Source organism: Acomys russatus, chromosome 6 (assembly GCF_903995435.1).
Source record: "Acomys russatus chromosome 6, mAcoRus1.1, whole genome shotgun sequence".
NCBI lineage: Eukaryota > Metazoa > Chordata > Mammalia > Rodentia > Muridae > Acomys > Acomys russatus.
The window spans coordinates 26914028-26928750 of NC_067142.1; the positions used below are offsets into that span (position 1 = coordinate 26914028).

At 48.2% G+C, this 14723-nt stretch overlaps 1 protein-coding gene and 1 non-coding gene across 2 annotated transcripts in view; both read left to right on the forward strand.

The window, feature by feature from the left end:
- The window catches only part of Mgat5 (alpha-1,6-mannosylglycoprotein 6-beta-N-acetylglucosaminyltransferase), a 242092-nt gene that overhangs the window by 105907 nt on the left and 121462 nt on the right, over positions 1–14723 (forward strand). The window contains exons 4-5 of the mRNA XM_051147291.1: positions 4069–4145; positions 5279–5368. Coding sequence (XP_051003248.1) covers positions 4069–4145; positions 5279–5368 — 167 coding nt within the window. The remainder of the gene's footprint in view (positions 1–4068; positions 4146–5278; positions 5369–14723) is intronic.
- LOC127191207 (small nucleolar RNA U6-53/MBII-28) lies at positions 14326–14433 on the forward strand. The gene has a single exon (XR_007830831.1). It is a non-coding gene; the product is annotated as a small nucleolar RNA U6-53/MBII-28 (small nucleolar RNA).

Sequence of the window (14723 nt, forward strand, 5' to 3'; positions counted from 1 at the left end):
GCAGAGAACCCTGCAGGAAACTAAGAGCAGAGTTTGTGATGAAGGGAAGTGTCACTAGCCTATGATGATTTGGCTAAACTGTTTTGGGAAATTTGTTGTTGTTGTTGTTGTTGTTTATGTAGGTATATGCCCATGCACAAATGTCTGCATGTGTGGTCACATGTGTGTCAGCATACATGTGTGTGGATGTACACGTGTGCATGTTTCTGGAAGCATGAGGTTGATGCCACACACCTTCATTGGTTGCTCTCCAGCTTGTGGTTTGAGGTGGCGCCAGTTGAACACACCAGTTTGGCTCCTGTCGCTGACCAGCATGCTCTGAGAACCCCTGCCTATGCCCGCACAACACTGGCATCAGAGGCAGGCCATCACACCTACCTGGCATCTACCTGGTTCTGGGGATCTGAACTCCAATCCTTGAGCTTGTGCAGCAATTGCTTTACATGCTGAGCCACCTCTGAAGCCCCCTGTGTGGCAGCGTGTTTTCAGGTAGTTTTCTATTTGGTTGTTTAGTATTTGCACACAGGTGATAACCCCATCTTCAAGCTCTTACTTAGCAAGGCCGGGAGGCCAGCAGAGGTGCCTTTCTAAGCAGAATGACACCTTGTCAGCATTCTCCTCCACACCCACCGCTCACATTTCCCATGCAGAACACAGATGCAGCCGTTGTGGCGGGGTGCCTGTGAATACCTAGACACAGTTGGCTGGAAATAATCCTGCCCTGAAAGGAAGATCAGGGCTGGAGAGATGGCTCAGTGAATAAAGAAAGCACTTGCCTCACAATCCTGAGGGCCTGAGTTCACTCCCCAGAACCCTTGTTAATCTGGGTACAGTAGTGCATGTCTGTAATGCCAGTGTTCCGACGCCAAGATTAGGGGTGCAGACAGAGCCCCCAGATGCCAAAGGACCAGCTAGTGTGGGACTATGCAGTAGAGAATAAGAGACCCTATCTCAAGCAAGATGGAAGATGAGTACCGTCCCCTGAAGTTGTGCTTTGACTCTACGGGCCATGTGTGGTGTGTGCATGTGCACACTCACACAACTTACACTCACACACATGCATGTAGCCAAAATAAAAAAAAAAAAACCCATGGTGGAGATTCATGGTCCTTTACACAGAAAAAGGACTTAATGATTTTAACTTAAAAAAAGATTTATCTATTGTGTATGCAGTGCTCTGCCTGCATGTACACCTGCACACCAGAAGAGGGCATTAGATCACATCAAAGATGGTTGTGAGCTATCATGTGGTTGCTGGGAATTGAACTCAGGACCTCTGGAAGAGCAGTCAGTGCTCTTGACCTCTGAGCCATCTCTCCAGCCCATGAGTTTGAATTTTGTTTCCTCATTGAACTAGGGATCTTTTTCACCTCTCCAGGCTACATATAGTTTTAGGAATCAGGAAAAGCAGAGGGTAAGCAGACAGGCTTTTGAGAAATCTCCTGAGAAACGTAATGCTGATGATGTTTCCAGCTCTTTAAGCTAAAATCCATAAAAACGATGAAATACAAAACATGCTTTTCAGAGTGCCATAAAGGTTGATGGCAGGTTCTTTAGAGAGAGAGAGAAAAAATAGAAACTCAAGTGGAGAGATTCATATTAGAATTCAGTTGGTCTTACAAATATGCCATGCTTTCTCTCATCTTTAGTTTTACATTTCATACAGATACAAAAAAAATCATATATGTATGCTTGTATATGTATACATATGAGATATGAAAGAAAACTACAGCAAAGGGAGAAACAGGAGGGTGGGCAAGAAAAGTGGAGGGTGATGGAATATGAATGGGAGGTACTCAACAGGCAATACATGAATGAAAGCTTAAATAAACAATAAAAATAAAATTATTTCTAAATAAACAATCTCACTTTGGAACATTTTGCATATTCTGTTGGGAATATGCCACCTAAAGTCAGGCCTGTGCACATGTGAAGAGCTGTGACGTATCAAGCGAGGAGGTCGGGGAGGTCCCAGGCGTTTCAAACAAGAAACACTCAACCTATGTGTCCCCTGTGAGGCTGCAAGTAGATCTTGCCATCTCCAGTCCATTGGGGAGCAGGGAGCTTCCTGTGACCTTGAGATCCTCTGCCTGGAGTATGTGGAGTGCTGATAGGTTGGTGCTTTTCAGCTTCACACAAACTGAGACATATCTGGGAAGAGGGAATTGAGAAAATGCCTCCATAAGATTGGCTTGTTGGAAAGCCTGTGGGATATTGCCTTAATTAGTGACGGATGTGGGCAGTGTCACCACTGGGAGTGTGGACCTGAGTGTATAAGAAAGCAGGCAGAGCAAGTCATGAATGGCAAGCCAGGAAGCAGTGTTCATTCATGATTCTGTCTTAGTTCCTTGCTCCTGGGCCCTCCTGCCTTGGTTTCCCTCAATTGGTGGGCTGTGAGCCAAATAAACCCTTTTCTCTCCAAGTTGCTTTAGATCACGGTGGTTTTTTTTGTTTGTTTGTTTTTGTTTTTGTTTTGTTTTGTTTTTTATCACAGCAACAGAAAAGCAACTAAACTATCTGACCAGGACCTAGAGGCAGGCCCTAGACAAAGATTCGCCAAGCAGAGAATGAGTTGTGAGAGGTTATTTTTAATGGGAGATGGTCTTTCACTGTGGCCAGTTTCCTCTGATTTACTGCTGCTGGCTGTTAGAGCCAAGCTGGCCAGCTGATGCTGGCCAAGGTGCTGGCAAGAGCTGCATCTCCAGGCCCAATGTAGAGATTGCTGGCTTCAGGCTGAGCTTGCATGGACTCGCTCCACAGGGATCATCTGATAAGGCGGCCATGTGTTCCTATCAGGTGTACCAGGAGAAACGCTACGTTGTTGTACATACAAAACAATTGCTGGAGACCTTTTATCTTTTGAGAGGAAATATGTGCGGGGTGCCAGGGCCAGAGTGCCGCCCTTCTTCCTGAAGATGCTTATCCTTGCTGTTGGCAGCAGAGCCAGACGGAGAGATTTGGCTCAGTTCCTAGTGGGATGGCCATAGACCCTGGAGTTTGGGTGGGGGGGGGTCTTTTCTGAGCTCATTTTTGTCTGTTCCTCCCACCACCCCTCAAAACCGTGTTGGAAGGATAACCGGGAACCTGTAACTTGTCAGATGGCATTCAGTTCTAAATAAATGTCAAGGTCACTGGGGTCCTAAAAAGAACTTTTGTAGAGTCCGGAGAGATGGTCATGCCGAAGTGCTTACAATGATCTGATAAATCCCCCCACTCTGTTAGGAAGCTTGTAATCCCAGCGCTGGAGAGGTAGGTGCAGAGAGAACCCTGGCATTTCCTGGACAGCCAGTCTAGCCTATGTGGTGAGTTCCAGGTCAGTGAGAAGACTATATCCCACCCAAAATAAAATTAAAACAAAATTTGTAGAACGTTCCTAAGGAGTGACATCTAAGATTGCCTACTGGCCTCACATGAACACAAGCAGAGGCGGGCGGTGAGAAAGAGAGACTGAATCTCATCAATGCTGACATAGGTTTCTTTTTAAAGGCTACTCCTTAGTGATGGCATGCCCACCTCTTGTAGTTAGTGTTTCTATTACTGTGAAGAGACCCCACGGCTATGGTAACTCTTAGAAGGAGAAACATTTAATTGGGGCTGGTTTATAGTTTAGAGATTTAGTCTATTATCTTTATGGTGGGAAGCATGGCAGCATGCAGGCAGACATGGTGCTGGAGAGGAGCTGAGAGTTCTACATCTGGATCAGCAGGCAGCGGGATGAAACAGCGAGCCACTGGGCCTGGCTGGGCCTGGCTTTGAGCTTCTGAAACCTTAAAGCCCACCCAAATGACACACTTCCTCCGACAAGGCCACACCTCCAATAATGCTGTTTCCTGAGTGTTTGTAGGGGTCATTTTCATTCATACCACCACACCTCCTGTTTCCTAGCAACAGCATCCTGCTGTGGCAGCTGTCCTGCCTGGAGCTGGAGGGGCTCTATGGATCAGAACCTTTGACTCTGTGGTGTAGAAGACCTCTCTGTTCCAGTTTCTCCCTCAGCCTGTGCTGACCGCGATGTTGGGCTTCTGCATTATGGATCTCATGGTTTCTTTTGTTTCCTGTTCTTCACAGATATCATTAATGGAGTTCAAGAGAAATGTGTATTGCCTCCTATGGATGGCTACCCCCACTGCGAGGGGAAAATCAAGGTAAAGCAGAAGCTGCCTGTTCGTCCCACCACCCACCATCTTTTTCCCCCTCCCAAAGATATAAGTGGGCAAGTGAGCCTTGGTGGTGGTGGGGGAGGGGGGCAGTATTTTCATCCTGCTAGTGGATGGCTCTTCTCTGTTCTGCTACTCCCAAGGGGTGGATCAGCAGTGGCTCTTACCAGTCAGACTGAGAACCTGGACCACTTCCAGTGCCCGCTCAGTCTTTCCCAGCCTGTCACCTCAACTTCCAATACCAATGGGGCTTAGTTAGAATCCTTCCCCCCCTTACCTAGATCCCCCTGAGTCCTGGTCCATGTCCGGATTGTGATGTAAATGTGATATTTGCATAAGCAAATGAGTGTCCAGAGACACTTGGCCAACTCATTCTTAATTCCTGTGCCTTGGTGATCAAACCCAAGATCTCAAGAGTGCCAGAATGCTAGTCAAGTGCTCCATGCTGAGCTGGCCTTTTGTGTGTGATCTGTGCAGGTGAACATATATGGAGGCTGGAGGACAAACCAAGGGCACCATCCAGCTTTTCTGTGACACAGGGTCTCTCACTGGCCTAGAGCTCATCCAGTAGGTTGTCCTGGCTGTCCCAGAGCTGTCACCAGTGCACACCTGAGTTCCTGACTTTTTATTGTTTTGCCTTATATTATTTGGAGAGAGAGAGAAAATATATATATATATATCTCCCCCAGTGGTGCTCAGAGAAAGGTTCTCGTTCAAGTACTTGTTGGTGGTGAGAGCCTCCTAGGGACATTCTCTAGTGTCCTTTGGTAACAGCTTTAAGTGCTCATTGATCCTTTCATGGTACTTGGCCTGAACTCTACTTGTGCTGTGGCTGTGGAACCAGCTTAGTGTGTTGGATGAAAGGGCCCCTGTGGTGTAGCTAACACTCCCCTGCCCTTTGCCCCCACTGGTCCCTGTTTACACAGAGCTCCTCTGCTCTGGCAAACATCTACTGTGACTCTTTGGGAGCCGAGCATCTAGTGACCTGGCCCTAAGCTGAGGAACTCTTGGCTCTGCTCTACCCATGGGCCACTGCTTGACTCACCTGCTCCACTGTGCCCTTTGTCCTCTCCCTCCCTCCTCCACAGCCCCCTCAGCAATGCTCTCTCCTCTCGTTTCAGTGGATGAAAGACATGTGGCGATCAGATCCCTGCTACGCAGACTACGGAGTGGATGGGACCTCCTGCTCCTTTTTTATTTACCTCAGTGAGGTGAGCCTTTCTGAGGGTGTGCGCTGCCTCTGGGCTGGGGCCCTTTTGTAACTGAGCCTGAAGTTGGAAAATCTGGGACCCCTGGCTGCCTTCATTATCCTCCCCACACCCTCATGAGCACCCATTTCCTTTCCAACCACTAGTGCACATACCAGGAGCATACTCAGATCCTCAGTAAGACATGACACCTTCCAGTTTGGGGATAGTAACCTTCTTGAAGGGCCTGAAGTGAGGACTCATTGTTTTAATTTGCATTTCTTTGATGATGAGCAGCACTGGGTCCTTTTCCTTTGGATGCTGGTGGCTGCTGTATTCTTATGGGCTAGGTTACCTCCTGCTGCCATCTTTTTTCTTTTTTTGTCTGATTTTCATTTTCATTTGTATAAGTACATTTCAAACTCAGGTCTTTAAAGGTAGCCTTAGGTTAGCCTCGGGTTAGCCTCAGGTCCTGACAGATACAAAACAGAGTTTCAACCCCAACACTGCCTAAACCCGGCAGAGTGGCACACACCTGTAATCCTCACAGCTGGGGAGGTGGAGGGAGGGACTCCAGCAGTTCAGGCTATCCTTGGCTACATAGTGAGTTGGAGGAAAGCCTGAGGTACATGAAACCTGCCTCAAAAGAAAAAAAATAGGAGTTAAGGTTATCACTGATGAGCTTTGGGGAAAGAATCTAGTAGGGGGTGAGAAGCTAGCTGTGCCTTCTCACTGGACCAGGCAGCCGTAGGGCCTATGTAGGTGCTGGCTAGCCTTGGCTAGATTTCACCACCAGTTCTTTGGTTATTCTGACCCATTGTAGTGGCCCCTGGGGTGGTACCCTGAAGAATACTTCAGTGTTTCAGGCTGAGCTACATGTTCTTGCCATGGTTTTCCTTGTGCAGTCTGGGCACCTCTCTTCTGTACCATGAAGTGAACAGGATGGCTTCTTTGGATGGCCAAACCCAAGTCACCTGTGTTATAAGGCATATGGCCCCTCTCCTACATCTGCATGTTCTCGCTGTCATAGCTAACATTGATTGACAAGTTGGCATAGGCTGGGGTCACCTAGAAGATGAACCTCTGGCTTGTCTGTAATGGAGTTTCTAGGTTGGGTGACTTGAGGTGGAAAGAACACACACACACACACACACACACACACACACACACACACACACACACACACCAGCTGTGACTCAGTCTGTCCTCATGCTTCTGCTGCGATGGACCTGTACCCTCAAATGCTGAGCCTCAGTAAACCGTTCCTTCTTCGGGTTACTTTTACAAGGTGTTTTGTGACGAAGAAAAGCAACTAACATGCCCACCTTGTTCATTATATCAAGGTCACAGCCCCCCTTCCCTCAGCTCTGGGCGTTGACCCCATGGCCACCTAGGCATGGAGGCCTTCTACTGAGGTACACCACAGACCTCCTCTCTGACAAGTCTGTTCTCCAGAAATCAGGGGAACCCCAGCACTAATGACAATAAATTGCCCTCTAGAAATCAGAAGCTCAGGCTAGCCTGAATGTTCCTCCTTAGCTGCTGAGGTACTGACTTTGAGCATTTGTTTGCGTCTGTCCCTGGTACCTGGCTTCCATGGCCCTCTGTTTCCTTCCAAAAGGAGAATAAGGCTGTGGGTGACCTTCACCCCAGTGAGAACTCAATTAGAAGTGCCTCTCTTGCCCTCAGGGGAAGACTCTTCATCCAGTTTAATTTTGCAGTTTCCTTTGCAAATCCCTTCCCTGGTGTAGAAGAAACCGGAGTCCTGCCATGGGTCATGATTGACAAGCAGAGCTCATTTCGGGTTTGCGGATTTGGGAGGGCTGGGGACACGCAAGGTGTCAGGCTCCACACTCTGAGCAGAGAGGGGAAGGGCAGACAATCAAGAGAGAGGAAAGCAGGGGTTGGGGAGGAGATCTAAGGGGGAGTACCGGCACGCTGCTCTGAATAGAAACCTTGGCTTCATAGGCCTGTGCTTAGTCTCTTCCTGAGGCTTCAGTAGCTTTAGACATAAGGTCAGTTTCTTCTTTTCCTTAGCCAGTTCAGTTCAGCGAGCGCTTACTGACCTCTGTGGCAAGCACTGGGTTGTCAGCAACTCCCGAGAGCTCACTGTCTTGCTAGTGCGTTCTGTGTCTGAAGAATGGAAAAAGGAGAGAAGAAAGCGATTCAGAGGGGAGAGGAAGAAAGGCTGGATATAACTGGCCACCAGGCAAGAGAGATACCGCCTATGGCAACAGCTGGGAACCTCGTGGTAGTTAACACTGGCTGTCATCCTGGCAGGATGTAGACTTAGAAGACCAGCCACTGGACACAGCTGTCAGGAGGTTTATTGCATGGGCCCAAGGAAGGAGGATCTAACTTAAACGGGGTCCCATGGGCTGGGCTCCCAGACTGAGTACACAGAAGAAAAGAATCTCTCGCCACTCCTGGCTGCCAATGCCTTGTAACCACCTGGCCCCATGCACTCCCAAACAGTGATGGGCTGCGCCCCCAAACTCTGGGCCAAAATCAACCCTTCCTTCCTTAAGTCGCTTTTGTCAGGTCTTGTATTACAGCAGTAAGCTAAGTAAGTAATCCGGACCTCTTTATCACCGTCAGCCTCCAGAACGGACTCTGAAAAGGATCTGTTGTGTGGAGCCACAGGCCCCGTGACAGTGAAAGGTCATGGCCCAGGAACATCATATTTGCTCTCCGGCCATTCCTTAATCTCCGTGGCGCAACCAGGCTTGTTTCCTCCAGCTCTTCCGGTTGTACTTTTGTTTGTTGTTAAAGACCTCCACCTCCCATCGGGATGGCGTGAGGATGCTCAGGTTCACCTCAGAAGGTCCTCAGAGAGAGCCTGGCAGAGAGAAGGCACTCAGTAAACATATGTGCCGTATTTATGCATTTTCCAGTTATGCTTAAGCCTTTCTGGATGTGCCTGCTTGCTGTTCTGCTTTAGAGTCGGAGTCAAGTCACCAGCCTGATTTGATTTACGATAGACCATCTGGCGTGACTTCTGGTCATGTAAAGAATTCTTGCCTTGATACCTGGTCGGTTGGTTGGGGTATTGTGTCGTTGGTGTTGGGGGAAGGTTTATCCATTTGAAGGCCATATGTCTTCCTTCATGGCTGTCCATCTTACTTTTTCCAACAGGGTCTTCAAATAGGGAACTCTGCATTTAGGCTAGCCTTTCTGGCTAGGGAACCCCAGGGGTCTTCCCATTCCCACCTCCTCAGCCCTGGGGCACAGGTGTTCACCATCTTTTCTGGCTCTCTTTTTTTTTTTTTTAAATGTGCTTTGGATTCTAGCTCACATGCACATGTTTGTGTGGCAAGCACTTTACCAACTGAGCCATCTCCCCAGCCCCAGTGTCTTCCCTTTTAAGTGACAAAGTTTGTATATGTGTGTGCTGTGTGGCATGGTGCTTTGATAAGAGCACGCGCATTCATGCCCTTTGCTTGAGTGTGATAAACACACTTGCCCTTGCCTGCTGGCCTCCGAGTGGGATGCTGCATTTGTGTTAGGAGCCAGTTATGTGAAATTAGTCGAGACAGTGCCCTAGGTCAGTTATTTACCTTGTAGTAACGTGAAAATCCTGAACAAGGGTCTGGAGAGATGGCTTAGCATTAAAAATGCTTGCTGACCTTGTAGAGGGGCCTGAGGTTGGTTCCCAGCAACCATATCAGCCTGTTAACAACTAACTTTAACTTAACACTCTAGTGTCAGTGGACTCCATCCCCTCTTCTGGCCTCTGTGGTCACCTGCATGTAGATGATTTCCTCCTCCCCCTTGCCCCCCCCACACACAAAAGATAAAATGCTGGGTAATACAGTTATGTGGGTCTGTTTGTTAGTCTAGCTTTTTTCCCTCCTCTTTTTTTTTGTTTGTTTGTTTTTTTTTTGTTGTTGTTGTTGTTGTTTTGTTTTGTTTTTTTCCTGGCTGCTGTCTTATAACTTTCCTTGAACTCTGAGATCTGCTTACTTCCATATCACATGCCAGGTTTCATTTGCAGATGGCAAAAAGAAAGAGCCATCCTTGTTTGCCTTGCTCTGTAAACCTAATCAACACGTATGTGGGTGGCCTCTATTGCATTTCCAGTCTTTATGGAAAAAGCTGGGCTCGTTTCTGGGTTTGGCATCAGAACGGAGGCAGATCCCAAGACGACATAAAGTAAATGCCACCTGGGGGTGGGGGGTGGTCTGGAACCTCTAGATTCAGGAAGTGCCTCTCTGCCTTCACTTCCCTCCAGCACTGTCTTACTCTAGCCACTTGCCCTGGGTAATGGAACCTTATCTTCTGCTCTAGCCAACTGTTCATTTAAAGCACCTAACAATCGTATGTTTTTATACCATAGCCTGATGGTGCCTCCCCCATCCCCACCTACGTACTCCCTCCACACACACACACCCAACACAACCCTCCTGCTCTCGTGTCCTCTCCTCTTGGTTTGGTTTATTTAGCAATCTGCTGAGTCCAGTTTGCTCTGCCTGCCGGAGTGCTGGCTGCCTTGGCCTTGTGTAAGTCTTGTCCAGGTAACCATAGCTACAGTGAGTTCACAAGTGCAACGGCCACGGCCTGTCCAGAAGACGGTCTGCCGCAGCCCTCTCCTCATCCTCTGGCTCTCACATTCCTGCTGTTCCCTGAGGCTTGTGAGGAAGGGATTCATAGAGATGTCCATTTAGGGCTGTGCAGTCCATAGTCACGTATCCTCAACACTTTGGCCAGTTAAGCATCTCCACATTGCTGGGCAGTGCTAGTAGCTTCCTCTCTACCTATGACCTTCCTAGCCATTAAGCACCTTGGAATCTACAAATCCTTTTTCACTGAATTCCCCAAAGTACAGCCTTCTCTGTGCGACCCATGGCCACTCTGTCCTTCTTGTTATCCACCTGACACGACACTGGTGACAGCAATGTAGCAACAGTAATCAGGGCCTCCCTTCTTTAGGGATGGGCTTGTGGGGCAACCTGGAACATTCCTGGAGTTGTTAAAGTCAAGCCTGGGCCCTGGGAGCTAGGCTTAGTTACCTGCCCCCAATATGTCCATTAGAGACAAGTAATAGTTAAAGCAGAGGAAGATTGTTCAAAGTGACCATGTTGGAGAGAGGGACAAATCAAGAGGTACAGTGACACCGCTCTGAGTCTGTCTTCAGGGTCCTGACATGAGGTTTAGAGGGCAAGAGGTAGGTGTGTCTAAGGCAGCCTGGCCAAGGTGTGGTCTTTCCCATCATCATCTTCACAGCTCTTGTCTCTCTTGCGAGATGGTCTTACAAGTTGTCAGAACTGTGTGAAATCTCTTTCCAGGAGATAAATCCCTCCTCTCCCCACAGCTGGCACCAGGCGTCAGCCTCTCCTTCTAGCTTGAGACTCCTGAGGGAAACCGCAGTTTCTCGGGATCCATTGTCCTCTGTAGTCAGCTGATGGAGAGGCACACAGAAGCCTGTCTTTGGTAGGATCTTCTTCCCCTTCCAGAACAGTCACAAGAAGAGTGAAACATGACGTATGCTGGCTGCTGCTGACCAGCTAGCTGCACTTAAACAGCTGGCCACAGCCAAGGGAGATAGAGGGCCAGGCCTCAGGTGGCCACACTGCATGAGTTACTTCTCTTGCCTTCAGTGCTCCACACACAGTGCCCCTCCCAGTCCCGCACCAGGAAGGACTGTAAACTCAGCTCAGTGAGCAGCAGCCACTGGCTCTGCCTTACCTCTGTGCTAAACCCCACTGGCGTTGGGCATACAACCCGAATGAGCTGATTGCACTTGATTGTCTCCACTGCTTGTTTTCCAGCACTCCATAATTTTCATGCCTACCATTCAAACAGGAGAAATCTCCCCCAGGCTCCCATGAGGCCACGGCTAATGAAAGCCAGGTGTCCCTCACTCTGTGATATGCGTATGTGAATGATTTAGCTCATCGGGCAGCCTTGTATTTCAACACCAGGCAGGTCCCTTTGTAACTCAGTTCCTTTGGCTGTGTAAGCATTCCTGTTATAGAGACGAGACCGTGTAGAGTTATTACTGCACCTGTCCTTGTTTTAGGTGTATTAATTCAATTCAGTTGTCTGCACTTTTTATTGCTAGTGGCTCTTATAAAACTTGGAACAAGTTTCTTCGAGCCAATCCACAGTATATGGATGGATGATGTCCATGTAGTTGACACCCACTCATCCTTTTTTTCTTATATCATTATTCCAAAACCTAGCAAGCAGCATACTCTTGACTCATTGGCACTATAGCGCTCTCTCTCTCTCTCTCTCTCTCTCTCTCTCTCTCTCTCTCTCTCTCTCTCTCTCTGTGTGTGTGTGTGTGTGTAAGTGCAAGTGTGCATGCAGAGACAGAGGTTAGCCTGTGGTACATTTCTTCAGGCACTGTCCACTTTGTTATTGTTTACTTGCTTGCTTTTTTTGTTTCCTAATTTGTATGTATAGGCACATATGTATGGGCACACATGTGTGCATCTGTATGAGGAGGCCCAAAATTGATGCCAGGCATCTTCTTCAGTCTCTCTCGTCCCAAGGCAGGGTCTCTCACTGAGTCCTAAAGTGGTTGGTTCCAGCTAGTCTGCCGAGCTAGCTTGCCCTGAAGATCTCCTTGTCTGTACTGCCTAAGTGTTGAGATCACAGGTGACTGCCATGCCTACCTGGATTTTGTGAGCGTGAGAGGCTTAGACTGGTCATGTAAGCTTTTTATTTACTGAGCTGTCTCCTGAGGCCTCTACATCTACCCACTTCTTCACTTGAAACAGGGTCTCTCGCTGGTCTGGAGCATACCAGGCAGTCTAGGCTGGCCGGCCATGAGGCGCAGGTGTCTGCCTGTATCTCCACCTCCCCAGCATTAGGATGCACCCCACCATACCCAGGTTCTTAACATGGGTCCTAGGAAGAGAAGTCAGATTCTTCATGCTTGAATATCAAGTATTCTACCAACTGTGCTGTCTCCCCAGCCTTTTGTTGATGCTATTTTTTGAAGCATTTCTGTAGCTATTGCAGGTATATTTAGCCTGAGCTAATTGAATTGCCCAGTGATTTATTGCTAGATCTTACAGTGTATACAAACTACCACTCCACATGCCAGTTTGGACAGGTGCGTGAATGTGTGCATGCGTGCGTGCGTGTGTGTCCGTCCTTCCTAATGGAACAAAAGAAGTAACCTCATGCCATGCCCATCCATCTGTTTCTTCTCTTTCATGAACAACGGACATAAAGGTCTCTGCCTTTCCGTTTTCCCTTGGCAATATGTAAAACCAATATTGGTTGAACATGCTATTAACCTTGAGTTTAAATTCAGTGTACTTAATCCCTTGATTACTGCCAAGATTAATGCCCAACAGGAAAGGTTGGAAGCTTAAATGCTTGTGAATGCAAGCATGAAATGAAATCCTAATAACCAGCACAGTGATCTGGATTTATAGCCTGTGTGGGCTGCGAAAGATAACTTGGAAATGCTGTTACAGAGACTAATCTGTCAGTGGGCAGCCTTCGAGAACTGACTGTTCAGACTGCAGAGAAAAACAGAGCAACAACAAAACTGACACGTGGGAATAGGACATGGCCTGCCTCTAAAATACCTCCAAGTTGTTGCCTGAGTAGACCAAAGTGTGCCTTGAACGTTGTTTAGCCGAGTGAAGTCGGAAATTCGCTTTCCACGAGATAAGATTTCCTGGCAGTCCAGACAGTTGGCTGAGATTTATGGTTGAGATCGTTCCATTTTCTGCACCCAGGCTTTATCTCTATCTTTTCATCTACGTGTCTTCATTGCTCTTGCAGACTGAGTGCTAAGATGCCCTTTACAAAAGGATTTTTCAAACCATCCCGACTTCTCAGAACTGTGCTCAGCTGGCTGACGTCTCTGCTCCTTTCCTGCCTCTCTCCTGCCAGTGGAGAGGACGCTTACGGTGAACCTCTCGTGGTCTCCACCTTGCAGAACTCAGGAGAAAGAGCAAGAGCTGCCAAGCCCCAAAGTCCTGTGTCTGTCCTTCTTGGAACACGTGGTTGGCAGGGCTTCAGTAGACTCAACTCCTATCTGTTCTGTGTTCTCTCTATGTTCTATCTGCATGTGTGTGTGTGTGTGTGTATGTGTGTGCTTGCTTGTGTGTGTGTGTGTGTGCACGTGTGTGTGTGTGTATGCCTGTGCCTGTGTGTATGTAGGGAGATATGGGGGGGGTGTGTGCTTGTGTGTGTGTGTTCGTGTGTGTGTTCGTGTGTGTGTGTGTGTGTGTGTGTGTGTGTGTGTGTGTGCCTGTGCCTGTGTGTATGTAGGGAGATATGGGGGGGTGCCTGCTTGTGTATGTGTGTATGTGTATGTATGTATGTGTGTGTGTGTGTGTGCATGTGTGCATGCATACCTGTGGACATGAGCATACTACAGAGCGTGCATGGCAGTTTGAGAACAGCTTCAAGTGTCAGTTCTCACCTTTTAACTTGAGAAAGAGGCTCTGTTGTTTTTCTGCTGTGGATAGCAAAGTTCACTGACTCTCAGACTCGGGGAAACTTCTGGTCTCTGCCTCCCACCTTGCTCTAGCAGTCTAGGATTGCAGACATCAGACCTTCACGTTTGTTCTTCACCCACTGAGCTCTTTTCAGCTGACCTTTACACACTTTTCATTGTTGTTGTTTCTCATGCTGGGCGTGGTGGTACACGCCGTTAATCCCAGTACTTGGGAGACAGAGATAGGCAGATCTCTGTGAGTTTGAGGCCAGCCTGGTCTACAAAGAGAGTCCGGATCAACCAAGAGAAGTCCTATCTCGAAAAAAAAAAAAACCAAAACAAAACCAAAAAAATAATGTTTTGTATTTTTTGAGAAGGGTCTCGTATAGCCAGGCTCCCCTCAACTTGAACTTCTTTATGTAGTTAGAGATAATCTGGAATTCCCCAAGTGCTAGGTTGCAGAGGTGCACCACCATAGCCAGTGTTTGTGGTACTGGTATGGAACCCAGGGCTTCATGCACCCTAGGCAAGCACCCTATTAACTGAGCCCTCTGCCCCCCTCGCAACTCCTTTGTCCCGATGATGAGTTGCCATGCTAATACTGAGCCACCAGCCGGGCTGTTCTGCCTGGTTTGGGTGCCAGTGAGTTTAACAAGACTTCTCATGTGGAGACCTGAGGGACAGTACCAAGAGCAAACCCAAAACTTCTACAGCTTTGCTTACTTTCAGTGTGTCCTCCTTTGACTTCTGAGGCTTCTCTGCCTGTGGCACCATACCCAGGCCCTCTGCTGCTATGTCCCTGTTGGTTGGTTGTCCCATCAGGGTCTGATCACATTGAGGCTGTGGGTCGTTTTGCATCGTGGATGGTACTTCACCCTTTTTCCAGGAGTTGCATACTACTAGGTTGTGGGTCTATTGATTCCTTCACCCCCCGCCCCCCCGCCGCTCTCTCCTTCATGCCTTCTCCCACCC